Genomic DNA, 26,485 nt, shown 5'->3' with positions numbered 1-26,485 from the left:
AGAATCAGGCTGAACATAGAAGGACCAGAGGGGAAGTGAAAAAAACTAAAAGGAAAGCAAGGAGAGAGCATGAAAAGAGGCTGGCAGCAAACATAAAAAGGAATCCCATGTAAATAATAAAAGGGTGGTAAAAGAAAGAGTACAGCCAATTAGGGACAAAAAAAGGGACTTGCATGTGGTGGCTGGAGAAATAGCAGAGGTATTGAACGAGTACTTTGCATTTGTCTTAACAAAGAAAGAACTTGCTACCCAGGCCAAGGTAAGAGAGGAGGTAACTGGTACACCAGAAGAACTTGCAATTGAGAGGAAGGAGGTGTTGGAAAAGCTATCTTTACTTAAAGTAGATAAGGTACCCAGACTGGATGAGATGCATTCAATGGTACTGAGGGAACTGAGAGTGGAAATTGCAGAGGCACTAGTGATAATCTTTCAGTCTTGCTTAGACACAAGGGAGGTGTCAGAGGACAGAAGAACTGCAAATGTTACACCCTTGTTCAAAAAGGGATGCAAGGATAAAGCTGGCAACTACAGGCAAGTCAGTTTGACCTCTATGGTAGGGAAACTTCTGGAAACTATAGTACGATAAAATCAATAATCACTTAGACAAGTTCAGGATAATTAAGGAAAGCCAGCATGGGTTCATCAAGGGAAAATCATATTTAACTAACTTCCTGGAGTTTTTTGAGGAGGTAATAGAGAAGGTTGATAAAGGAAACGCTGTTGACGTGATGTATATGGATTTTCAAAAGGCATTTGATACAGTGCCACACAACAGACTTGTTGTTTTGTTAGCAAAATTCTAGGTCATGGAATAAAAGGGAAAGTAGGCACTTGGATAAGAAATTGGCTGAGTGACAGGAAAAAGAGAGTTGTGATAAATTGTTGTTTTTCAGATTGGAGGAATGTTTGTAGTAGAGTTTCTCAGGGGTCAGTGTTGTGACCCTTGCTCTTCCTGATATATATTAATGACCTAGATTGTGGTGTGCAGGGCATGATTTCGTATCATCTGCAAATTTTGAAGTTTGGAAATGTTGTCAACTGTGATGGGGATAGCCTTGAACTTCAAAAGGACATAGACATTGGTGGATTGGGCAGACAAGTGGCAAATGAAGTTCAATGCAGAGAAGTGTGGGGTGATTTGTTTTGGCAGGAAAGATATGGTGAGACAGTATTAAATAAAGGGAGAGTCTCTATAGGAGGTGCAGGAACAGAGGGACCTCAGTGTATATGTACATAGGTCATTGAAGATGGCGAGTGCAATTAATAAAGCATACAGTATCTTAGGCTTTATTAATAGGAGCATTGAGTACAAGAGTAAGGAGGGCATGTTGAACTTGTGTGAGACATGATGAGACTCATCTGGAATACTGCATCCAGTTCTGGATGCCATTCCTGAGGAATGATGTGAAGGCATTGGAGAGAGTTTAGAGGAGATTTACAAGAATGATTCCTGGGATGAAGAACTGTAGCTATGAGAATAGATTGGAGAGGTTGGGACTGTTTTCCTTGGAGAAAAGAAGGCTGAAAGGAGACTTGATAGAGTTATTCAAGATCCTGAGGGGTATGGACAGGGTAAATAGTGAGAAACTGTTCCCACTCAAGAGAACATTAAGAACTAGAGGGCACAGATTCAAAATAATTGGCAAGAGGAGTAAATGTGATGTGAGGAAAAAGTTTTTCACCCAGAGGGTGGTTGGAGTCTGAGACAAACGTCCTGAAAGGATGGTGGAGGCAGGTTTGATCGAGGTATTCAAGAGGAAATTGGATTGCTACCTGAAAAGAAATCATGTGCAAGGTTACGGGAATAAGACAGGGGAGTGGGACTAGGTGGAATGCTCTTTCAGAGAGCCAGTACAGACTCAGTGGGCCGAATAGCCTCCTTCTGCACTGTAAAGATACTGTGATGAGTGTACAGATTGTGGCTGAATACAATTCAGGCCCACAGCGCCTCATGGATACCCAGTTTTGAGTTGCTAGGTTTGCTCTAATCTATTCCATTTAGCACAGTGGTAGAACCATAGAAACATAGAAAAGTTACAGCACAGAAGGAGGCCATTCGGCCCATCTTATCCATGCCAGCCCAAAGACACCCAGGTTCCCTTTCTAATCCCACCTTCCTGCACCCAGCCCATACCCCTGCAGCTTACAGCACTTTAGGTACAGATCCAGGTACTTTTTAAAGGAGTTTAAAGTTTCTGCCTTTACCACCAACTTGGGCAGTGAATTCCAGACACCCACTACCTCTGCGTAAAAAAGTTCTTCTTCATGTCCCCCTTTCACCTTCTGCCACTTATCTTGAATCTATGCCACACAACATGATGGAAGATGTCCTCCAAGTGAAGATAGGACTTTGTCTCCACATGGAACGTGCGGTGGTCACCCCTGCCAATACTGTCATGGACAGATGCATCTGCAACATATAAATTGGTAAAGACGAGGGCAAGTAAGTTTTTTTTCTCTCGTTGGTTCCCTCACCACCTGCCAAAGGCCCAGTCTAGCAGTTATGTCCTTCAGGGCTCTGCCAGCTCGGTCCATAATTGTACTATGGAGTCACTCTTGATGATGGACTTTGAAGACCCCCACCCAGAGTACATTCTGTGCCCATGCCACCCTCTGTGTTTCTTCCAATAGGTCTCCAACATGGAGGAGTACTGATTTATCAGCTGAGGGGGGTAGGGTGGGTGGTAGGGGGTAATCAGCAGGAGGTTTCGTTATCTATGTTTGACCTGATGCCATGAGACTTTATGGGAGCCAGAGTGAATGTTGAGAACTCCCAGGGCAACTCCCTCCTGACTGTATACCACTGCGCTGTTGGGACAGGACATACCCAGGGATGGTGATTGAATTATCTGGGACATTGACTGTAAGGTATGATTCGGTGAGTATGACTATGCCAAACTGTTGCTTGGCTAGCCTGTGAGACAGCTCTCCAAATTTTGGCATAAACCATCAGATGTTAGTAAGGAGAACTTTGCAGGGTAGACAGGGGCAGGTGTGCCGTTGTAGTTTCTGGTGCCTAGGTCAATGCTGAGTGGTCCATCTGGCTTCATTCCTTTTTTGTAGTGATTGTATCCAAGCCAATGAGTGGCTTGCTAGGCCATTTCAGAGGGCATTTAAGAGACAACCATATTACTGTTGGTGTGTAAATTAATAATACCCGAAATAAAAGTGGAAACATTAATCACATGAGGTTTCCTTCAGGCTCATGTGATGCCAGGAGCTTGTGTCTGTCCAGGAGGCTGGGCTGGCTTGAGCTGTCAACAGCTTCACGTGCCTCCACACCTGCTTCACATTCCCCTCGATCAGGCCAAGTAGGGAAGGTAGATTTCCATCCCTGAAGGACATTAGTGATCGAGGTGGGTTTTTACAACAATCAACGATGGTTTCATTTTTGGGACTAACTTTTAATTCCAAACTTTTATTAATTATTTAAAATCCATCTGTGGCTGTGGTGGGATTTGAACCCGTTCCCAGAGCCTTAGCCTGGGCCTCTCATTATCACTATGCTACCGCATCCCCAATGCATAGGCACTCAATCAAGTGTTTAAATGGCTAAGGATGAGTTGAGACACCTTGGAGTTCTAATAACATTAATGCTGAATGTGTCCAAATACCTTCGTCTTAGAGCAAATAGACCACAAACGAAGAAAAGTAAATGTCACATCTGTCCCCCGAGGCTTCTACAGTGAAGCATCAACCAGGCACCTCAAAACCTTCTGTAACTAACCTTCTGCAAATAGGAGGCTGGATTGAAAGAGGATACACAGTGCTAGGCACTGAAGAGCGATACAAACATTAGTGCTTGCAAACATTAGGGAAGATGTTGCATTTTCTTTCCACATAAATGATTTTGTGTCTCAGGAGATCTGTGCGTAATTATTTGGGCCAGGGGCAAAAATGTGAACATGAAGGATTAGCAGAATGTCTTTTATGTAGAACTCTTTTCAGTTATGGAGAGGAGCTGCATGTCCACAGGAGAATGAGTTAAGTTTGGTGGCAAAGGGCTTCTGTGATGGTAGCATGCATATGATAGTGGGCTTGCATCTAATTTAGGTGAGAGTGTCTCTCATGAGCTGTTTCTTTGTGTATATCTTACGGAAACGCCTGGTTTGCAGAGGTGTTCTTGACTGCCTGGTTGGGAGAAGAGGGAGGGAAGAACAGCTGCACAGCAAAACTCACTCATTCGCTGTTATTTGCATATGTCTGGCATTACTGGCTAAGCTCAGCACAGCGGAGGAAATTTGCAGTGGTTTTTGTGCAGCAATTTGACTCACCGACCTCACTGACCTAAACGTCTCCAATGGCTGCCCCAAGTATGCCTGAAAATTGCTGTTAAAATACAGGAAAATCTAAGTCTGTTTGTTCAGGAACCAGTGTGTGATGATTCTGTAATTATAGTTCTTACTTTAAGTATGTCACTGGTTGACAAACCTTACAATTGTAGTATTAGTGACTTCTGAAATTGCTTGTACTGCATCTTTAAGGATGATGATTGACCATTGCATTTCTAAAAAGGATTATATTTTTCTTTACCACCCTTTAGAATTTTGTTGTAGCTGTGGGTGCTGAGGGCTGGTTCCATATCTTTGACCTCAGTGGCATATCAACTAAGTCAGACACATCCAGTCACCATGACTTCCTGTTTGGTGATGAACAGAAAGCATTTTTCACACAACACATCCCTGCTAATACTAAGGTGATGCTCATCAGTGATATAGGTGAGTTGAAGGAATAAGTAGTATCGGGGGGGACTGAGGTAGATGGGTTGAAATTGGAGAGTTAAGATGTGTTGGATTGCTCAAAGTTGACATACACTGCTTTGACTGAAAAGGAACAGTACTTGGAAATGATGACAACTTACAACAACAACTCATTCATAATATAAGTTTTACGTTTAGCACACTTTTAAAATAATTGTGTCAGACCTCAGTATGTATTTTCAAAAGTATCACACATCCATAGAGCAGAAAGGTATAGGGTTTCTGTTGCATTTTGCCTTTGCACTGGGTTTTTGATTATCAAGTGTCCTTTGGATGACTGTCTACCTATGCTCCCCTATCCAGCTGTTCCACTTGCTTTCTCCCCATCCTTACTGCTGTCTCCTGCTTCGCCGCCTTCTCCTGCCTCGCCACCTTCTCCTTGAACCTTCCCATATGTTAAGTTGCTGATCTCGTTAGTTTTAGTCAGAGAGGAGACATAGGATGGAGAAGGGCGACCTTCCCCTGAAGAGGGAGGATCATCCAATCAAAGCAGTAGGGGCAGAGCACAGTGAAGCCATCTACTCCTTGCTCTCAAATATTGAAGGTATACCTAGAGAAGTAAAGGTAAATACTGTTTATAAGATTGAAATTATGGATAATAAATACTCTAACGATCATTTTTGATGGCTTCTCATGCAGATGGAGATGGAAAGTGTGAAATGGTGGTAGGTTACACTGACCGCGTAGTGAGAGCATTCCGTTGGGAAGATTCCTCTATTGATTGTTCTGGACAGCTGGTGCTACTGAAAAAGTGGCTTCTGGAAGGGCAGGTATGGATCTATAACTCTGAGAGGGTTGATTATCTCACCGTTTAGAAGAATGTTCCAAGGTATCTTCACAATGTAATCTTCTTATCGTGTCCACGGACAGTCCATACATGGCCCAGCCAGAACTGGACACATTTTTGCGCCTTGTTGTTGAATTCGGCAAGATCTGCAACAATGCAGGGTTCCTCTAGCAATAGACATTGCAGGAGATGTTGCATAGTTTGTGGCTCAGTTCCACATTCACAAGTTGTTGGGCAGGTTGTATATCCCCATCACGCACAGCAAGCAGTGTATACAATGTAATAAAAAACCGATACTAAGTCTAAGAAGGAGATATTAAAAAGTGGATTTTAAGGAAGGTTATAAAAAGAAAGATTTGCATTAATCTTGCGCTTTTTACATGCGATGGAATACTTTTGAAGTGTAGTCACTGTTGTAATGTTGGAAATATCGCAGTCAATTTGCACACAACTAGGTCCTACAAACAGCAAGACAGAAGAACAGGTGGGGAGAGATTTGATGAGGGAATTCCAGAGTGTGGGGCCCAGGCAGCTGAAGGCATGATCACCAGTTGTGGAGTGCAGGTAAGGGGGGAATGAACATGAGGCATGTGAGTTCTGGGCATGAGGTGCTAGAGAGCTGGGGGAGATTACAAAAGGTCCAGACCATGAAAAGATTTAAATACCACCGCAGATTTTTGTGGCTCACGGACAAGGCATGCTAGGGCATTCTGACATGATACTCCCTCATGATTTGCTCTCCCAGCCGAGGAAGCAGGTGGGGAGCTGTGGGAGTATTGGAAAATTTCATTGGTACATCAAAGAGTTCTGTTTGACCCTTATAATTTACATTTTGTTGCAACAGGTGGACAGTCTTACAGTGAATCCAGGGCCTGATGGGACTCCAGAACTAATGGTCTCACAGCCAGGCTGTGGATATGCAGTTCTACTCTGTACCTGGAGACTGGATCAAGAGAGGACACCAAGAGGAGATCCATCTGGAGCCTCTAACAGGTAAAATTCCAAAGAATAATATAGATCACTCTAAGAACAATTTCAACATGAAGTTCACAGTGATCTTTTTATTCTCATAAGACCTCCATTCTATCTAGAAGAAAGAACTTTATCTGCAGAGAAGTTTATCTTCTGCTACATACAGGTATGGGGGATAGATATCTGATGCTACATCTGAGTACTGGTATGGTGCTGGGAGTGCCCTTTATGGTATTTTTCCAATTAGACAGTGGTGGGGGATCAGGAAACTGAAGCCATTCCTGTGTACAAGCCTCATTTAACTTACTAAATTCATGAAAATGCAATGCATGAGGCTTCTCTACCTCATGTTTAGATTATTCCTTTGCCATAGGCACAACAAAATTTTGCAATGCATAGTCAATAGGAGAGACTTCCTTTTCTGAAGTTCATTTGCTTTGATTTAATCTGACTTTTAAAAAATTGTTTTCGTTTGTTTTTGTTATGTTTATTAAGGAGATAAGGGTATGAAAGCAGATCTAGCTAAAGTTAATTGGTAAATGAGGCTAAAGGGTAGGACAGTTGAGATGGCAGACTTTTAAGAAGATATTAAATAACTCTCAGCAAAGATTTATCCCAGCGAGAAAGAAAGACTTCAGAAAAGATGCATCATCCATGGCTGAATAAGGAAGTTAAGGATTACATCAAATTGGAAGAAAAATTGTACAAATCTGCAAAGATTAGTGGTAGATCAGAAGGCTGGTCAGATTTTAAAAACCAGCAAAGAATGACTAAAAAAAAGTGAGAAAGTAGAGTATGAGAGAAAGCTAGCTAATAATATAAAATCGGATAGTAAGAGTTTCTGCAAGTATTTAAATAGGAAAAGAATAACTAAAGCTAGTATTGCTCCTTTAGTTAGTGAGTCTGGGAAATTGATAATGGAAAACAAGAAAGTGGCAGAGGTGTTGAACAGGTATTTTGTGCCTGTCTTCACTGCAGAAGACTTCTAAAACTTCCCACGGATACTTGAAAATCAAGAGGTGAATGGGAGGAGGAACTTAAAACAATCACCATCTCTAGGGAAAAGGTGCTGAGAAAACTAAAGACTGACAAGTCCCCAGGACCAGATTGCCTGCACCCTGGAGTCTTAAAAGAAGTGACTGCAGAGATGATAGATGCATTAGTTATAATCTTCTAAAATTCCTTAGATTTTGCAATGGTCCCAGTGGATTGGAAAATAGCTAATGTAACACCTTTATTCAAGAAAGGAGGAGGACAGAAAACAAGAAACCAAGGCCACTTAGCCTAACGTCTGTCATAGGGAAATTGCTAGAATTCATTATTAAAGAGGTTATAGCAGGATACGTAGAAAATCATAATTTGATCAGGCAGTGTCAACCTGGCTTTGTGAAAGGGAAATTGCATTTAACTAATCTAATAGAGATTTTTGACCAAATAACATTCAAAGTGGATAAAGGGGAACCTGTAGATGTGATGTACTTGAATTTTCAGAAGGCATTTGATAAGGTGTCACATCAAAGGCTACTACACAAGATAAGATTATATAGTATAGGGGGTAACATATTAGCATGGATAAAGGATTCGTTAGCTAACAGGAATCAGAGAGTAGGGATAAATGGGTCTTTTTTCACTTTGGCAAACTGTGACTACAGGGACCAATGCTGGGGCCTCAACTATTTACAGTCTGCATCAGTAACTTGGATGAATGGACTGAATGTATGGTAGCTAAATTTGTTCGTGACAACAAGATAGGTAGGAAAGTAAGTTATCAAGAGGAGGTAGAGAGTCTGCAAAGGGATTTAGTCAGGTTAAGTGAGTGGGCAAGAATTTGGCAGATGGAGTATCATGTAGGAGAATGTGAACTTGCCCAATTTTGCAGGAAGAATAGCAAAGCATATTACTATTTAAATGGAGAGAGATTGCAAAACTTGGTGGTACAGAGGGATCTGGGTGCCCTGGTACATGAATCACAAAGAGTTAGTATGCAGGTACAGCAAGTGATTAGGAAGGCAAATGGAATGTTGGCATTTATTGCAGGGGCGATGGAATATAACAGTAGGGAAGTTTTACTGCAGCTGTACAGGCCTTGGTGAGACCACACCTGGAATAATGTGTACAGTTTTGATCTCCTTATTTGAAAAAAATATAATTGTGTTAGAAGCAGTTCAGGGAACATTCACTTGTCTCATTCCTGGGATGAGGGGCTTATCTTATGAAGAAAGGTTGAACAGGTTGTGTTTGTATCCATTGGAGTTTAGGAGAATGAGAGGTGATCTTATTGAAACATATAAGACCCTGAGGGGACTTGATAGGTTGGATACCGGAAGGATGTTTCCACTTGTAGGGGAGGCTAGAACTAGGGGACACAGTTTAAGAATAAGAGATCTCCCATTTAAGGCAGAGGTAAAGGCAATTTTTTCTCTCAAGGAGTTGTTAGTGTGTGGAATACTCTTCCCCAAAAAGCAGTGGAGGCTGAGTCATTGAATTTATTCAAGACAGAGTTAGACAGATTTTGATAAACAGGGGAGTCAAGGGTTATGGGGGTGGTGGGGAAGACAGGAAAGTAGAGTTGAGGCAACAACCAAATCAGCCATGATCTTATTGACTGATGGAGCAGGCTCGAAGGGCCAAATGGCCTACCTCTGCTCCCAAGTCCTATATTCCATTGGTTTTGTTTTTGCATTTTATTTAATTGTGTCTTTTACTTTTTTTTCTTTTTATCATTCACCAATCTGAGGAACTTCATTATGAGGTTACAACTGTCCCAGATGTCAGGGTGGACATTCCTTTCGGAAATGGTCTTGGCCTCAGGGAGCTTGGGGATATGGGGGCGTACCAGAGGAATGATTAGACAGAGAACTGTCTATTCATGAGGCAGGCCAAATAGAGTTATATTGGAGATGTCTTATTGTAGCCTTGAGACGTTGGAAACTAAAGGATCACATGCCCAACCTGCAGACCAACCTGATTGTCAGTGAATTATTGTGCATAATGAAGCTAGGTTATTTTAGTTGACCTTGAATGGGCTTGGAAAATGAGTGTGGCAAGGTTTTCAATGGTGCATCTTGAAGATGTACCCTTTTAAGTTATGAGCATGCATAAATGCAGAACAGCTTCAGATGGATAAGGTATATTGGAACAGGTTCATGAGCAACACTATGGAATGTAATCTTGGGCCATCTATTAGACAGTGGTACTGCCAGATTCCTTCATGTGAGCATCTGTTCTTAGGTCACATAGATAAGGGGTACAATTTTGAGCCTGGCTACTACCAAGAATGATGGAGAATACCTCGAAATAACAAATGGGAGTTAGATGCTGTACCAATCTTTCATTTGCCATTTGCCCCTTACGTTTGTTTTGTACCTCCACACTAGGATTCCTTTCTATATCAACATAGGACTTAGGAGCAGGAGTTGGCCATTCAGCCCTTCGAGCCTGCTCTGCCATTCAATTAGATCATGCCTGATCTGGTTGTGGTCTCAACTCTGATCCCCATAGTCATTGACTGCCTTGTCTGTCAAAAATCTGTCTAACTCTGTGCCTTGAATGTAATATTATGACTAGCCAGTTACCTTTGCAGATGGAAGTGACTCCTTGGTTTAATGGTAACATTCCCTCTGAGTTGACCTCTGAGTCACAAGGGCTGGATTTGAGCCTCACTCCAGAGACCCCTTCCTGAGACCAGAGCACTCTGTAAATCAAAATTGTAAGAATGGGAATGAAAAACTATCTCAGCTACTCTTCTCCTCCTCTACATCAACCAGTATTCAGAGTTGACTCCTTGGTGCAGTTTCAGTGATCGCTGAATCCAAACTAACTGATTCAGATGCGGGAATAGCGATAAGCGGTCACTCTGTGTCCATTCGTGAGTACCCCATGGCTCTCAACCCAATATTTAGAGACCATATTTTTAGCCTCCACGCATAGAGTAGGGCTCCACCCTTTGTTTTCTGACTCCAAAGCTCAAGAATCTCGCTTGAGACTTGAGCTCGGACATGCCCTAGAGCAGAACGCAATGGGCAAACCTTTAAGTGCCCATATCCCGTTTTGGACATACTGATCAAACTTCCTGCTTCTCTCATTAGACTTGTTCTCTGTGCAAGGCCAAAGCTATAAGTAAATGCACTAACTGAGGTTTATTATGTTGTTGGCTGGTTTTGCCCATCAGCATAGCACACAAACTTTAATAGCACTGATATCTGGAAATCTCCCCTGTTGTTACAAGAATATGATTTGGCTCTTTTGAAATAAATCTAAATTTTATTACCTGTATGAAAAGCTTTGAGCTATATCACTCTCACTGCTTAGGGCCCTGTGTAATATCACCAATAAAGAGTATCTCAAAGTAGTTGCATTGAAAACAATAGCCGCTGTAACTTCAGATCGCACTGAGAATCAAACTGGAGGTGGCTGATTCAAGCAATAGTTGGGAATGCAGAGCACCCAGCTGATTGCCTGATTTCCTGGGATTGTGTTATATTGACTAATCCAAAGCCGTATCTTTTCTGTTTTAAATGCAGCTGCTGAAGGCCAGATCATTTCGGCCTAGCAGGGACGTAACCCAAATTGAGAGACTTAATGCAGTAATAAAACGTAGTCATTTTGATAAAGTTATGCCATTCTTGTGATTGTCGAAAAATTTCCTCAGTGCATTATTTGCAAAGTAATAAATGCATTTAAGATCTTAGTTTAAAAAGCTGACAGACAATGTCTCTCAAATCTATCTTCTCTGTAAAATGGGTGATTGTTTTGAATTAAACATTGGTCAATAAAACACATTTTAAATTTTTTTTTTGCCTTCAAGTAAACATAAAAGGGTAAATTTTCGCCTACAGTTGTAAATTAGTTCTAAGTTGCATAAGAACGGGTACAATCCCAGTCTGAAAGGTCATTGCACTTGAGACTCCTATGTAAGCAATTCTGCATAATTTTCACAGTGCCAGATACGGAATCAGACTAATTCAGGAAAGACATCACTAGTAGGAGAAAGGAAAAATTGCCTGTAATTAAAATCTAAAGGACTAGGAAAACTTAAATTGGAATGTTACAACAGGGGACATAACTTCAGTAAGTTTTTGAGGTGCTCCAGGAAATATGTTAAACTTTTAGCAGTTCTGCTCATGTAGGGAATTAAGAAGTGGCAGGCAAAAGTGAAGGAAAAAGAAACCCTAGTTGAGGCACAAATCTGCAGACAAGTGGTAGAGCACCAAATGCCCTGTTTCTTGTGAGGAGGATAACCCTTTGTTCCATTTAATTGCATTATACCAGTCCTGTAAGTTAGCACTACAGCATGCCTTCAGGGCAGCACAACCAAATTTCAGGTTGAGCTAACTGTATTGCCCTGTATATTGGCAGCTCTATGCTGTGTGATAGCTGCAAGTGTTCTTTTAGTGGAAGGCACAGCATTGATTGTAAGATGGGCTGCAAGAACCTTTGCAATTATCTATGGAACCAGTTAGTGGTATTTTTACAGGCCAATTGGACAAAGCTGGCTCTTCATCACTCTGGTATGTTTTCTTTCAAGCATTGAAACCTGCTGGTGCTGCTTCTTGAGGACCATTTGCCATAATTTCACCAAACAAGGCAAAGTAATTTCACCTTCCTTTGCTGATACAAGTTTGTAGGTGCTCACAGGAGGACATAAAGTAACCCTGGACAATCCTGATCTGCTTGTACCCCACTAGATTGGTCCTCCTTTTCCAAACACATGTGCCCAGCAAATTCCCATTGGTGTTGGAGGCAAAAAAATTGTAAAAGACACCTGGAAAAAGTCATATGAGAGTGGTTTGGGCAACAGGAATTAAACAAAGAATGCAAAAATTGTGCAGAAATGGCCTGAAAAACCTAACCTTCAATATTTGTGCCTTCTAAATGACCTTTCACCTGAAAGTTTTACCCCGAACAACTCTGGATTCCAGATTTTTATGGGCTATTTGTGGGACCTTCATGCTCAAGTTTATTGTCATGCTTGCCTAAAAAACAACACTCGAATACATGTCAAAAATAATTAATTGGCTGTGAAGCTGGGTGGGAGGAGGCAGTGGCATAGTGGTATTGTCTCTGGACTAGTAATTCAGAGTGATGCTCTCAGGACCCAGGTTTGAATCCCACCAAGGCAGATGGTGGAATTTGAATTCAATAAAAACCTACAGTTAAAAGTCTAATGATGATCATGAAACCATTGTCGATTATCGTAAAAACCTACCTGGATCACTAATGTGTGGGAAATCTGCTGTCCTTACCTGGCCTGACCTACGTGTTACTCATGACCCAAGCAATGTGGCTGACTCCGAAATGCCCTCCGAAATGGCCTAGCAAGGCACTCAGCCGTATCAAACTGCTATAAAGTCAATAAAGAATGAAACCGGATGGACCGCTGGCATTGACTTAGGCACCAGGAACGACTGGTAAACTCAGACTTGTTTACCCTGTAAAGTCCTCCGTACTAAAATCTGGGGCTTGTGCCAAAATTAGGAGAGCTGTCTCACAGACTAGTCAAGCAACAGCCTGACATTGTCATACTCATTGAATCATACCTTACAGATAATGTCCCAGACACTACCACCGCCATCCCTGGGTATGTCCTGTCCCACTGGCAGGACAGACCCAGCAAAGATGGTGGCACAGTGATGTATAGCCGGAAGGGAGTTACCCTGGGAGTCCTCAACATCAACTCTGGACTCCACGAAGCCTCATGGCATCAGCTCAAACGTGGGCAAGGAAACCTCCTGCTGATTATCACAACCGACACCCCTTCAGCTGATGAGTCAGTACTCCTCCATGTTAAACACCACTTGGAGGAAGCACTGAGGATGGTAAGCTTGCAGAATCTACTCTGGGTGGGGGACTTCAATGTCCATCACCAAGGGTGGCTCAGTAGCACCACTATCAACATCCTGGGGGTTACCATTGACCAGAAACTGAACTGGACTAGCCATATAAATACTGTGCTGCAAGAGCAGGTCAGAGGCTAGGAATCCTGTGGCGAGTAACTCACCTCCTGACCCCTCGAAGCTTGTCCAGCATCTACAAGGCACAAGTCAGGAGTGTGATGGAATATTTCTCACTTGCCTGGATGAGTACAGCTCCAACAACACTCAAGAAGCTTGATACCATCCAGGACAAAGCAGCCCACTTGATTGGCACCCCATCCACAAACATTCACTCTCTCCACCGCTGAAGCACAATGGCAGCAGTGTGTACCATCTACAAGATGCACTGCAGGAACTCACCAAGGCTCCTTAGCCAGCACCTTCCAAACCCACGACTGTTACCACCTAGAAGGACAAGGGCAGCAGATGCATGGGACACCACCACCTGCAAGTACCCCTCCAAGCCACACTCCATCCTGACATGAAAATATATTACCGTCCCTTCACTGTCGCTGGGTCAAAATCCTGGAACTCCCTCCCTAACAGCACTGTGTGTGTACCTACACCACATGGGCTGCAGGGGTTCAAGAAGGCAACTTACCACCATCTTCTCAAAGGCAATTTGGGATGGTCAATAAATGCTGGCCTAGCCAGCGATGCCCACATCCCATGAATGTAGAAAAGAGATTTTTAAAAAGTACTTTGGAATTTCTTGAGGAATTGATAGGTGCTAAGAAAGCAAGTTCTTTATTTTTTTCTTTTTGTAAGCCCTAGACCTAATCTGAAATTGGAGCAGAAATGAAAGTAGGTAAAAATCAGATGGAGCTCAAGACACTGGGGACTGACAGTTGATGAAGAATGTATTCTGCACCTCCTGTGCTGTAATATTTAAATCACAGATCTCCCTTCCTGCTGTTTATTTTATTATCTCCTCTCCATGCATTTGTTCTGTTGAGCTGTCTTTGATTTTAAATTAGCAGCGTGAGTCTGGCTGGGAATCAGGAATGAGAGTTGATCTTTAAGTATCACAATTTGCTCTATCCTGTGCACACAGCCTAGAAATTAACAGCAGCTATTAAATTGCAGTAGCATTCAACAGCCACAGCATGCCGTGGAAGTCCTATTCATATCATGAGGTATTTTGGGATTGAGTATTACTGTCCACGAGAAATGAAAAATATATGTTTTACAATTCAGTTAAGCATCCACATTTACTGGCATAAATTTAGGATTAAGAATTTTATTTTGGGGAGTGTCTTTCATTGGGAAAATGCAGTAACTTTAGAATTTAAAAATGACATGCAAAACCAGACACATGTAAATGTACACATATAGTTTCTTTATGAGAGTAGTAACTTCTGAATATTTTGAGGATATTTGTACAGGTGTGCAGATAGGAAGTATGGTTTGGTCAGTGAGCCTGTGATTTTGACCTTTTGTTATTTGATCTATTTCCAGTTGCTTAGAATGACATTCCCTACAGTTCTAAAATGTGTTTGATGGTTTTAGTATTAGTTTTTTTGTAGAATAAATGAATGATTTGAAAAAAAAACTGAGTGCAGCACGTAGAAATAGATGCATTTATAGAGCACATTTCACTATTAGGACATCCCAAAGTGCTTTACAATCAATGAAGTACTTTTGAAGTGTAGTCACTATTGTAATGTAGGAAGAGATGTGAATGTTATTGAATCGTCTCCTCCTGCCCAAATTAACTTAGAATAATTTGAGAGTAGGGGAGAGGGAACAAGAGGCAAAAAAATTGTATGAAGGAAAAAAAACATACAAATATAAGAAGTTATTAGTTTCTGTGTATTCCGACGAAATATGCATTCAACTATAAAAGTTGTTTGGAAGTAATTTTCATGTCTTCGGTTTCAACTACAATATTTCAAAACTGAGTTAGAGGCTGAGGAGATGGGGATAGGGAAGTTGGAACATAGTCAGAGGCTAGAAGAGAGTGCGAAGAGAATTAGGTCAAGACAGACTGAGCCTGTGGATGCTCAAAAAGCCAAGAGGAGATAGCAGCAGCACAAATATCTATATATAAACATTCAACAGAAGAAGAAAGAGTGCCTAAGGACTGCTAGACAGCAAAGGTAATCCCTAACTTCAAAACTAGAGATAGAGCTAATCCAGGGAATTGTAGACCAGTTAACTTAATGTCATTAAACAAAACAAAAACAGAATTACCTGGAAAAACTCAGCAAGTCTGGCAGCATCGGCGGAGAAGAAATCAGTCAACGTTTCGAGCCTCCATGGCCCTTCGGCAGAACTGCAGCATAGTTTCAACAAGGGAGAAATATAAATTGGTTTAAGGTGGGTGGGGGGCGGGGGGGAAGAGACACATTGAGGGTGTGGTGTGAGCAGATAATAATCAAAAGATGTCAGAGACAAAAGGGTCAAAGAGGTGTTGAAGGTTGTGGTCTTTGTCTGAGAAAAGTGCTAATTAAGAATGGAAAACAGGATATTCAAAGTACAGCTCTAGTGGGGGTGGGGTGGAAAGACTAAAGGTTTTAGTTTTAGATTTAAAAATAATGGAAATAGGTGGGGAAAGAAGAATCTATATAAATTATTGAAAAAAAAGCGGGTGGGGGGGGAAAAGAAACGGGGTGGGGATGGGGGGAGGGGGAGTTTAAGATCTAAAGTTGTTGAATTCAATATTCAGACCAGAGGGCTGTAAAGTGCCTAGTCGGAAGATGAGGTGTCATTGTTAATGTCATTGTTTGGAAATATACTAGAATCTTTGCGAAAGGATGAGATTACAAAACACCTAATAATGGAGAATATAACTAATAAAATGGTCAGCACAAATTTTTAAAAGGCTGGCCATGTTTAACCTAATTTATTGAATTATTTGAAAAAGAAACAGAAAGGGCAGACAAGAGTAATACAGTGGATATGGTATACGTGGACTTTCAACAGGTCTTTGCCAAAGAAGAGTTCCATGATAAATTTCAGGGCATGTGGGGTCAGCGCCAAATAACAGAATGGATTGAAAGGTTTTTTAAAAAAATTCATTCATGGGATGTGGCTAGGCCAGCATTTATTGCCCACTGCTAATTGCTCTCGAAAAGGTGATGGTGAGCTGTCTTCTTGAACCGCTGCAGGCAGCTCACCACTACCTTCTCAAGGTGGTGGGTATCTTCCCCACTTTTCAGACCTATCATGTTCCCAATCATTTCACTTCACACTGCTCATACCCCTGCTATGGTGGATCCTCCACAGAAGAAATGTTGGTTGGCATAGTTCTCCAGTCAGAGGTATTCAACTATAAAAGTTGTTTGGAAACAATTTGTTTAAGTGCTGGTTAACTGAGTAGCTGAGCCACACTGTCAAATAATGTAAAAATTCAATCCTCAAGCTGTTTAAGCTAGAACAATAAATGAGACACCAATACTGGCCTTTGTACTACTCGGTCAGTGAGGCGAAATCAACTATTTTCCTATTTCTGATCACTTTAGATTTCTTTTTTGGTGTTACACATATTGGGTGAGAAAAGGATTAGGCATGGCTGCAATATATCCCACAGTCCAATACATTTCTAAAACTCATTATTAACATGGTCACTGGGCCAAGGATCCAAAAAGCAGTGTGATTACCTCGACTGAGGTAGGATGAGTAGGTACTGTTAAATTAAAATGTTCAATTTAGCAAATATTGTTTTAAGCATATGTAAATATATGAATAGTGAAAATTTGTTTAATGTCAGTGCTTCTCTTTCCAGAACCTTGTTTATCTTGTTAATTCTCTTTTCAGAACCCACATTTTCTTTTTTCCCTTCTCTACAGTGAGGGTCTCATCCGTGATGTTATTCTTCACCAGACTTCAGGCCGGATTCACAATAAAAATGTTTCCACTCATTTAATTGGTAGCATCAATAGAGGTAAGTATATGAATCCTTGCATGCCTTCATCAACTATCGAACTAAGATTGAAGTGAAGAGACTCAAAGCTGACTTATCTCCTACTTTGTGCAGTTAATAACTATGGCTATTGGCACAGATGCCTGCTTAATTGCTTATTTCTTATGTTCTAATGTGGAGTTGAGCTAGAGTACTAGCCGTAATAGAATTAAAAAGCAGGGTAGGCTGGAAAGGCTGAATGGCCTACTAGTGTTCTTATTTCTTGTGTTCTTAATAAATCTTAAGTAATAATAATGAATGATCATTTGAGCAGGTAAATGGCCACCTTGTATCTGGATGGTGTCTATAATATTTAGTGTGCTTTGATTTGAAGTTAGCACATTTTATGTTAACATCATGCTATCATTGTGTACAGGTATGTAGGCATGTAATTATAAGAAGTGACAAAACCTACCAGCAAGGTATCTTTTTTGGGAAAGGAGTGTATGGTGTGCTCCTACTCCCCCAGTTAAGTGATGATGTATATCATGGTAGTTATTTGACTCTTAAGATTTCCAGTAATGTGCCATGATTTTAAGCAATACCTCTGAAATGTCTGAAAAATTCTTCAAACAATCATAGCTGTGTGACCTTATCGAATGTGCCTGGAGAGTGAGTTGTTGAAATTTAATAGAAGGTTCAAGCAGCATTCTAAATTATGAGACAGGCACTTGAACCACTTATTTAGATTTAAATCTGTAACTCATTCACAGGTATTAGTTATTCTCCATGTAAATCATCTGAATTGCTTAATCAGATTTTAATCACTGTTTGTTGCATGCATCGGTAATCTATTTGATTTCTCTAGATAATGTTGTAAAGGGTTTATAGTACTTAAAGTTGAAAAAGTAACTAAGTGTCTACAAGTTGATGATCTTTCTTTACTTAGTGTGTGGTATAGTGATTGTTTCTGCGGCATTTTGAAGCAGCCTGATGTTGGACCTCAGGTTGTGCAGAATTTATGCGTAAGACATGTACTGGAATAATTCTGCCAAATTGCTAAAAAAAAAATCACAAGCTTTCAGGTTTGCAACAATTTTGTTTATATCATTAACACTTTGTTGGAACTGTTCAGCATCATAGACTAATCTTTGAACAGCTTCGTTTGGAGTCCAACTCTAGGAAAATAAATCAGCTGCCACAACTACAGTGAATTATTTGTTTTCAGTATCCATGGGCTAAATTTTCCTCCCGTTGGGGGGGAAGTTGAATGACGGGCGCACACAGGCGCGCTTCCGATCGGCACCCCCAATTGGGGGCGCGGTGCCATTTTATGTGAGTGGACCAATTAAGGCCCGCCCAGTGTGACGTCCGCACAGAAGCGCTATGTGCTTCCTGTGCAGGCGGGGATCCCAAAATCGAGAGTGTGCTCTTTGGCGCATGCGCATGAAAGAGCGCACTCATCTCCCTGAGGCTAAGTGCAGCCTCAGGGAGATCAGCTGTAAATGTCAAAAACCTAAAAATAGAAAAATAAAATTTCCCTAACATGTACCCTCATGTGACAGTGTCACATGAGTTGGGACATGTCCATAATTTTCAGAAAAACTTTATTAAAATTTTTAAAATGCTACATGAAACCTCATCCCAGCCGTGGATGAGGTTTCATGCTTTTTCTAATTTGCGCCGGGGCTCCTGGCCTGCCCGCCAACCTTAAGATTGGATGGGCAGGTCCTTTAATTGCTTAATTGCCTCTGTCAATGGCCTCAATTGGCCATTGACAGGTTGGCGGGTGCGCAGCTGATTTCGCTGCATCCCCGCCTTCCTGAAAATTTAAATGGGGCGCGGTGACGTTGGGAGTTCCCCCTGACGTCACCACGTATCATTTTACGCGTCGGCGAGCGGGCCGTGCCCCTGCTCGTCGACGCGTAAAATCCTGCCCCATGAGTGACTGTTTTCACATGCATTTGTCTTATGTTTAATGGTAGCTATTCTATAAGAAGCTCCACCAAACAGTGACTTGTGTTGGTCCGAGTTTAGTGGAATGCCTGATGTGGCGGCTGCGATGAAGGGCGGTGCGACCTGCAAGGCGTCGAAACAGTCGTTGATTAAAGTCACCAAGAAGCCGCCTAAGAAGCGGAGAAAATCTTGCAAGCAGAGCTATTCCATTTACGTGTACAGGGCGCTGACCCAGGTCCACCCTTCCCCCAGGATCTTGTCCAAGGCCATGAGTGTTATGAATTCCTTTGTTGTCGACATTTTCGAGCGCATCGCCTCCGAGGCTTCGCACCTCATTCACTACAACCATCTCGGCCAGGGAGATCCAGAGCACTGTCCGCCTTATGCTGCCAGGGGAATTGGCCAAACATGCCGTCTCTAAAGGCACCAAAGCAGTCACCAAATACACCAACTCTGTTTAGGTAGACAATTCTAAAGATTATTAAACAGTGATTGGTATTTAAAATTGGAATTACAATGGAAGAAAAACTTGTATTTATATAGCACCTTTCACATCCTTGGGATGTCCCAAGGCTGTATAGTAATACAGTTAATTAATTACTTTGGAAGGGTAGACATTTATGTTTTGTAGGTAAATGCTGCAATTAATTTGCATTCAGCATTGTCCACCAGCAGCAATTGAAGGACCAGTTAATCTGTTTCAGTGGTGCTGGTTGAGGATGAAAATTGCTTGATACTTGGGGAGATGTCACTGCTTCTCTTCAGTTAGTGCTATTGGACCATTTACCTTCACCAGAACCTGAACCCAAATACTTTAGTTTATTGTCTTATGTGGAAAATGACACCTTGAACAATAGTTAAACAACAGTACTACTTGAGTTGATTTTGTATATTTGTTTCATTTTTTTTGAGTATGGTGCTTAGAAAAGTAGATAGGGAAGTGCAAAGCAAGACAAGATATATTAAGAAAAGTGTACAGTTTAAAAAAACATAGGGAAGTGCTGGTTTGTCATATGGTTTTGTTTTTATAGAAAGTTAGAATGCAATATAAAGCTGACAGTGTAAGAAGGTGGGTCAGGATTTTCAATTTCTGTGAATAGGTGTGGTAAGTTGGCCTAAAGATATCTTATAACAAGGCAATATGAGTAGTGCTAAACAGTCCATGCACTTGATTTGATTTCATATTTCAAGAAGTACTACATTGAGATAATATATATACAGTGTTGAGCAAACAAAGTTGGCAGGAAGGATTTGATAATTCAGGGAATTCATGTAACTATTGCGGCAGGGGTATGAAATTTGTTTGGTTTTTAGATGTTTGCTTCTCAATTTGGCTGTTCTCATTAGATCACATTTTCACTGAACTACAGACAATGTGCAGTCAGCCAATGTGATACCGCCATATCAGAATGAATTTTAGTAAGTACTTAGGTGAATTTGCAGATCTTTCATAGCTCTGCTCATAAGTAGTCTGTAGTTTGGAGTGCTGTTGTGATATTTAGCTGCCAACCTGGTCTGTTTCCTTAAGGCCACTGTATTACTCTAGAGAATTGTGAATATAGAGTTAGATTTTCACCTTGACATTAAGCGTTGCTAGGATAGAGTGCCGAAAAGAAAATATGTTTTGAAGGACCTCACAGAAGAAAACCCTCTTGTTTTTCTTTTCATTCAAATTAATGGAAGGGAAACCTAGCAGGCTGTATAGGAAACATGCAAACATACCCACCAGATTTGTGCAGAAATTTCATTCTGTTAAAGATTGCGCATGAGCAGGAACATAATTTGATCATGCCACGCAGTGTTTAATGCGAGTAAACCTTTCTTTCTAAGCATATAATGAATGTCGTGAAGAGGGTATAGGTACAAGAAAAGAATGTCTTCAGTAAAACATTTCATAGTGCAATTAAATAAGTCTTTATATGTTAAGTCCTAAAATGGGTAAATCCAATCGAGATTTTAAATATGCTGCCTAACCAATCATTTTACACTATCACAGGGATAGCTGATTAACTATTTTAATAGGAGCACATGCTTTACCATGAAGTTTGATATAGTTGTGTGCTAACCTCAGCCTCATGAATTTGAGGAGGTGCTGAAAATAAACCAACAGGTTCTCTGTATAGAGGAAAAAAGGCAAGTGGCCATTTTCATTGAACAATCCAGCTTGGGAGTGGTCATACTTTTGAGTTTGGTTTTTGTGTAAAGGCAAAGAAAGGGTTTGGTTCATGTATCTTATTAATCCTCCAATGTGGAAGTATGCATATTGTACCCCCATAACTTTACTCCATTCTCTATTCCTGGCAGTAACAACACCATTAAACAATACATTCCATCAGGCAAGATGGGAAAAAAAGAATATTTAATATAAACAAATAAAAAAAATCTATTTCCATTTTGTTCATAGGCTCGTGTGATGACTTGTCCAAGTCTGGCTTGTTTGCTCTTTGCACATTGGATGGTAAGAACCTATAATTATTTCTAGTTTGGCATTATTGTTAATGATTTATACATGGGTTCAACAAAGTAAAAAGCTGTTATGCTGTTTAAAAAAATGTAATTTAAAAATCCATAGTAAATTATTGTTTGATTCCAGAAAGCCTGTTGGTGAAAGATAGAACTGGAGCCAATTTATTTTTAAGTTGCACATTACAGGAATACACCCCATTAGCCAATAACCATGGTTTTGGTCTGTATTGATTTATAGGGCTCAAGTGAACTCCCAGGTAATACCAATCACTTACATACGATTAATATACAATTAACAGAATTCTTCCTCTTTAAATAAAAATTAGAGCTAATATGCGTGACCAAAATTTCAAAACAAACTAAGTCAAAAACCTTCATATTATGTACAAAGCATTACTTACATTGTGAGACACCCCTCCTTTAGGACCCCTAACAGTTTCTTCATACATGCATTTCTTCTTGTAAAACCATCAGTTTATGACTTGCAGCCATCCATTTTTTTTTCCAGAGATTTCCTTTCTTTCCAGCATTTGTTTCAAACCAGCAAGGGCAATCTGTAATCCTTTCTCATGTACAATTTTCTTAGAGTGTAAAATATCCCACAATGAATGATTATCAACATAATGTTCAATGGGTAAACTACCTTCAGGATGCCCCTTCTACAGAATCTCACTTAAAATATTTAACAAATAGGACCCACAAGAGCCAGTGTTTCAGCAGGTAAAGTACTTTTAACAGATCTTTTATACTTTCTTAGCTTCCCAAGCTAAAGGACAACATTTCCCATTTTCACCCATAAGAAATATTATCAAACCAGCGGCACTGGAATACCCATCAGGAAGATTAGCATGTGAAACATTGCTAAAAATGTCTAGTTTCATTTTCTTTGGGCCATCTAAGGATGGAAACTTAAGGACACATTTCTCCAGAGTTAATTTTTATTTGCCCTTGAAACATTTCTACTTTAGAGTATTTCATTGCAGTGCTTAACTCAAATACATCAAGATTAGTAACTGGTCTTGTTTGAGTGCCCAGCCAGTTCACCTGACCAATCACGCTTCACAATTGCTCTCTGTTCTTTAGATATAACATCATCTTCCTGCGGTGCCTTAGTATGATTAACCAGGATGGGAATAACACTCTCTCTAAATAGGGTTGTTGATTTAAAGTTATTCCATACCTACTCTGCTCAACATCTAGACCAATATATTTAAAAGCTCCACAAACCTGACTCCCTATTTTAAATTCTACTCTAATCTTATTAGTAACCTATTTCTCAAATTCTGGAGTACCATAAGAAATCATCAACATGCATCATAGAAACACAGAAACTAGGAGCAGGAGTAGGCCATTCGGGCCCTTCGAGTCTGCTCCGCCATTCATTATGATCATGGCTGATCATCCAACTCAATAGCCTGCTCCCGCTTTCTCCCCATATCCTTTGATCCTTTTCACCCCAAGAGCTATATCTAACTCCTTCTTGAAAATGTACAATATTTTGGCCTCAACTACTTTCTGTGATATCGAATTCCACAGGCTCACCACTCTCTGGGTGAAGAAATTTCTCCTCATCTCAGTCCTAGATGGTCTACCCCGTATCCTCAGACTGTGACCCCTGGTTCTGGATTCCTCCACCATCGGGAACACCCTTCCTGCATCTACCCTGTCTAGTCCTGTTAGAATTTTATAGGTTTCTATGAGATTCCCCCCCTCATTCTTCTGAACTCCAGCGAATATAATCCTAACAGACTCAATCTCTCCTCATATGTCAGTCCCGCCATCCCAGGAATCAGTCTGGTAAACCTTCGCTGCACTCCCTCTATAGCAAGAACATCCTTCCTCAGATAAGGAGACTAATACTGCACACAATATTCCAGGTATGGTCTCACCAAAGCCCTGTATAATTAGAGCAAGACATCCCTGCTCCTGTACTTGAATCCTCTGGCTATGAAGGCCAACATAGCATTTGCCGCCTTTACCGCCTGCTGCACCTGCATGCTTACTTTCAGCGACTGGTGTACGAGGACACCCAGGTCTCATTGCACATTCCCCCTCTCTCAATTTATAGCCATTCAGATAATAATCTGCCTTCCTGTTTTTGCTGCCAAAGTGGATAACCTCACATTTATCCACATTATACTGCATCTGCCATGCATTTGCCCACTCACTCAGCTTGTCCAAATCACACTGAATCATCTCTGCACCCTCCTCACAGCTCACCCTCCCACCCAGCAAATTTGGAGATATTACACTTAGTTCCCTCATCTAAATCATTAATATATATTGTGAATAGCTGGGGTCCCAGCACCGATCCCTGCGGTACTCCACTTGTCACTGCCTGCCATTCGGAAAAAGACCCGTTTATTCCTACTCTTTATTTCCTGTCTGCTAACCGGTTTTCTATCCATCTCAGTACACTACCCCCAATCCCTTGTGCTTTAATTTTACACGCTAATCTCTTATGTGGGACTTTGTTGAAAGCCTCCTGAAAGTCCAAATGAACCACATCCACTGGCTCCCCCTCATCAATTCTACTAGTTACATCCTCGAAAAATTCCAGTAGATTTGTCAAGCGTGATTTCCCTTTCGTAAATCCATGCTGACTCTGTCCGGCTCTGCTACTGTTTTTCAGGCATGAAGATGCCTGAAAGTTTTCCTTTATGGTACCTTTATGAAGTCCTGGCCAATATTTATCCCTCAATCACATCTGAAAAATAGATTATCTGGCCATTATCACATAGCTGTTTGGGAGCCCCCTGTGCTCAGATTTGTTGCCATGTTTCCTACATTACAACAGTGACCACGCTTCGAAAGAACTTTATTGACTATAGCGCTTTGAGACATCCGGTAGTCAACAACAAGCCATCAACAACAAGCTGGTGTGTTGGGCAGCGTATCATCCAAGTCATTGTCCGGTATCCTGGCAACAGTTATGATGCCTTCTTTCTGGCAGTCCGCTGAACCAGTTTCATTGAGCTACCAAGGCAAACCAAAGGATGGCTACCTGGTGATTTTATGATACGGCAGGTGGTATTTACCAGGCTGACCAAATCCCAAAGAGAAATGTGGCCATGCAATCACAACGATTTTGCAATTTGTATCTATTACAAGAATGTTTGTGCACTAGAATCAGAAGTAATGAGTCCACTACCACTGTTACAGATTTTAAAGATTAACTTAAAACATTTATTAAGAAAAGAAAACTTAAACACACAAGACTACAGTTACATTTAATTTCATAACAGTTCTCACAAGATTTCTACTTAACTAGAATTCCGACTACTCACTCCTTCCAGGCAACAGTCCAAATAGATTCTCAATCTATAAAACAGCTAGCAATATTACCACAAGCACCCACAGTTGCTGTAAGGGATGGATTTCACAGCTTCTTACCCCTCTCACTTGAGAATGGAACTCCAAAGGCTTTTAACAAAACCTTGGTTACTGGAACAGCAAACTTCCCCAGGGTGGCTAGAGGCTTTCTCCACAAGTCTGTTTCACACAGTGCAACTTTCAAGATCTCACATGGCCACTCCCCATACAGCCTTCCATTTTTTTTTAAATATACTTCCTCCCTTTTGATCTGCAAATCCTGTCGTTTCAACCTTTTTTTTGGAAGTTACTTTTCCCAGAATATAAAATCTGGTCAGCACTTTAGGAAATAGTAAACTTAATAACTTTGCATTATTTATCTTGTCAGTTGCAAAGATCTTATCATGTCCCTTTTGAAAATCAAAAAACCTCTCAACTTATCTAAAAATGCAAATTCCATTCACACTGTATCTGCTGAGACTTCATCCTAACTTATCCATCTCCATTTCAAATGTCTGTTTTACACCTAACCCCTTCTGATGATTCAAACCTTGTAGTCTGACTGTCTGCAGTTTAATCTAATGAGACACGCACACACACACACACACACACACACACACAAACACGCGCACACATACACACACACACACACGCATGCGTGCACAGTCCCTATACAAGTCTGCTTTAAAGTATCCCACAGCAATATTAGGAAAATAAATTATCATTCCTTTACAGTGACTGGGGCTACCTGCTGACTGCATGGCTGATAACTCCCAGATGTAGCATGCATACAATGAAAGCCATGCTGCTACACTAAATATGCTACAGCAGACCACTGAGATGTTGCAACAACACATCTACTGCCTGGACTGCTCTGGAGGTGTATTGAGTTACTTGTCAAAGCAATTGTCAAGGTTCATAGTGGTCTGCTGCATGTTGCACAACCTTGCTATCATGAGCAGACAGCCTTTGCCACCAGCTATACTACGAGCAGCTAAGGAGTAAGAACATGAGGAGGAGGAGGCAACCTAGACAGCCCCTTTCTGGCCAGATTGTGCATATAGAGTCACCTAGGTGCAATAGCCAATAACCCAACCCCAATTTCCCAATTATCAACAGTTCCACACTGTACCTCCCTCTGTCACTGACCATCACAGCATCTACTTGGCCATAATGCAAAAATAATAGTAATCACAAAATGAATATTAAAGCCAAAGTTATAAATAAAATCGTGCCATATTGCATATAAAACATTTTTGTTTATTCCTTTAGTGCCTGTCTGCAATGTGCCTTTGCCTGTCCTAGCACTCCTATGTAGAGTCACACCAGTGGCTGCAGCATGGCTGCTGACTTTCAGTGGAGGCAACTGCAGATGGCAGTGGCGGATAGCCTTGAGCAGCTCTGAGCCTAGGAGGCCCAGTTGTGTACTGCACAATCGTCGGCAGCAGTCTAGGCTGGCTGGCCGTCGGGCCACGGAAAGGGTATTAGTGCAGGGGTGGGAGGACGAAAGCTG

General features: G+C 41.1%; 1 protein-coding gene across 1 annotated transcript in view; it reads left to right on the top strand.

Annotated features, from left to right (window-relative positions):
- Positions 1–26,485, top strand: part of itfg2 (integrin alpha FG-GAP repeat containing 2) — a 115,279-nt gene that overhangs the window by 13,083 nt on the left and 75,711 nt on the right. The window contains exons 4-8 of the mRNA XM_078568205.1: positions 4,544–4,718; positions 5,400–5,530; positions 6,392–6,540; positions 17,186–17,280; positions 21,599–21,652. Of these exons, the coding sequence (XP_078424331.1) occupies positions 4,544–4,718; positions 5,400–5,530; positions 6,392–6,540; positions 17,186–17,280; positions 21,599–21,652 (604 nt within the window). The remainder of the gene's footprint in view (positions 1–4,543; positions 4,719–5,399; positions 5,531–6,391; positions 6,541–17,185; positions 17,281–21,598; positions 21,653–26,485) is intronic.

This window comes from Cetorhinus maximus, chromosome 22 (assembly GCF_964194155.1).
Source record: "Cetorhinus maximus chromosome 22, sCetMax3.hap1.1, whole genome shotgun sequence".
NCBI lineage: Eukaryota > Metazoa > Chordata > Chondrichthyes > Lamniformes > Cetorhinidae > Cetorhinus > Cetorhinus maximus.
Note: the sequence above shows the minus strand (reverse complement) of the source record. Positions and strands in the feature narration are given on the sequence as shown.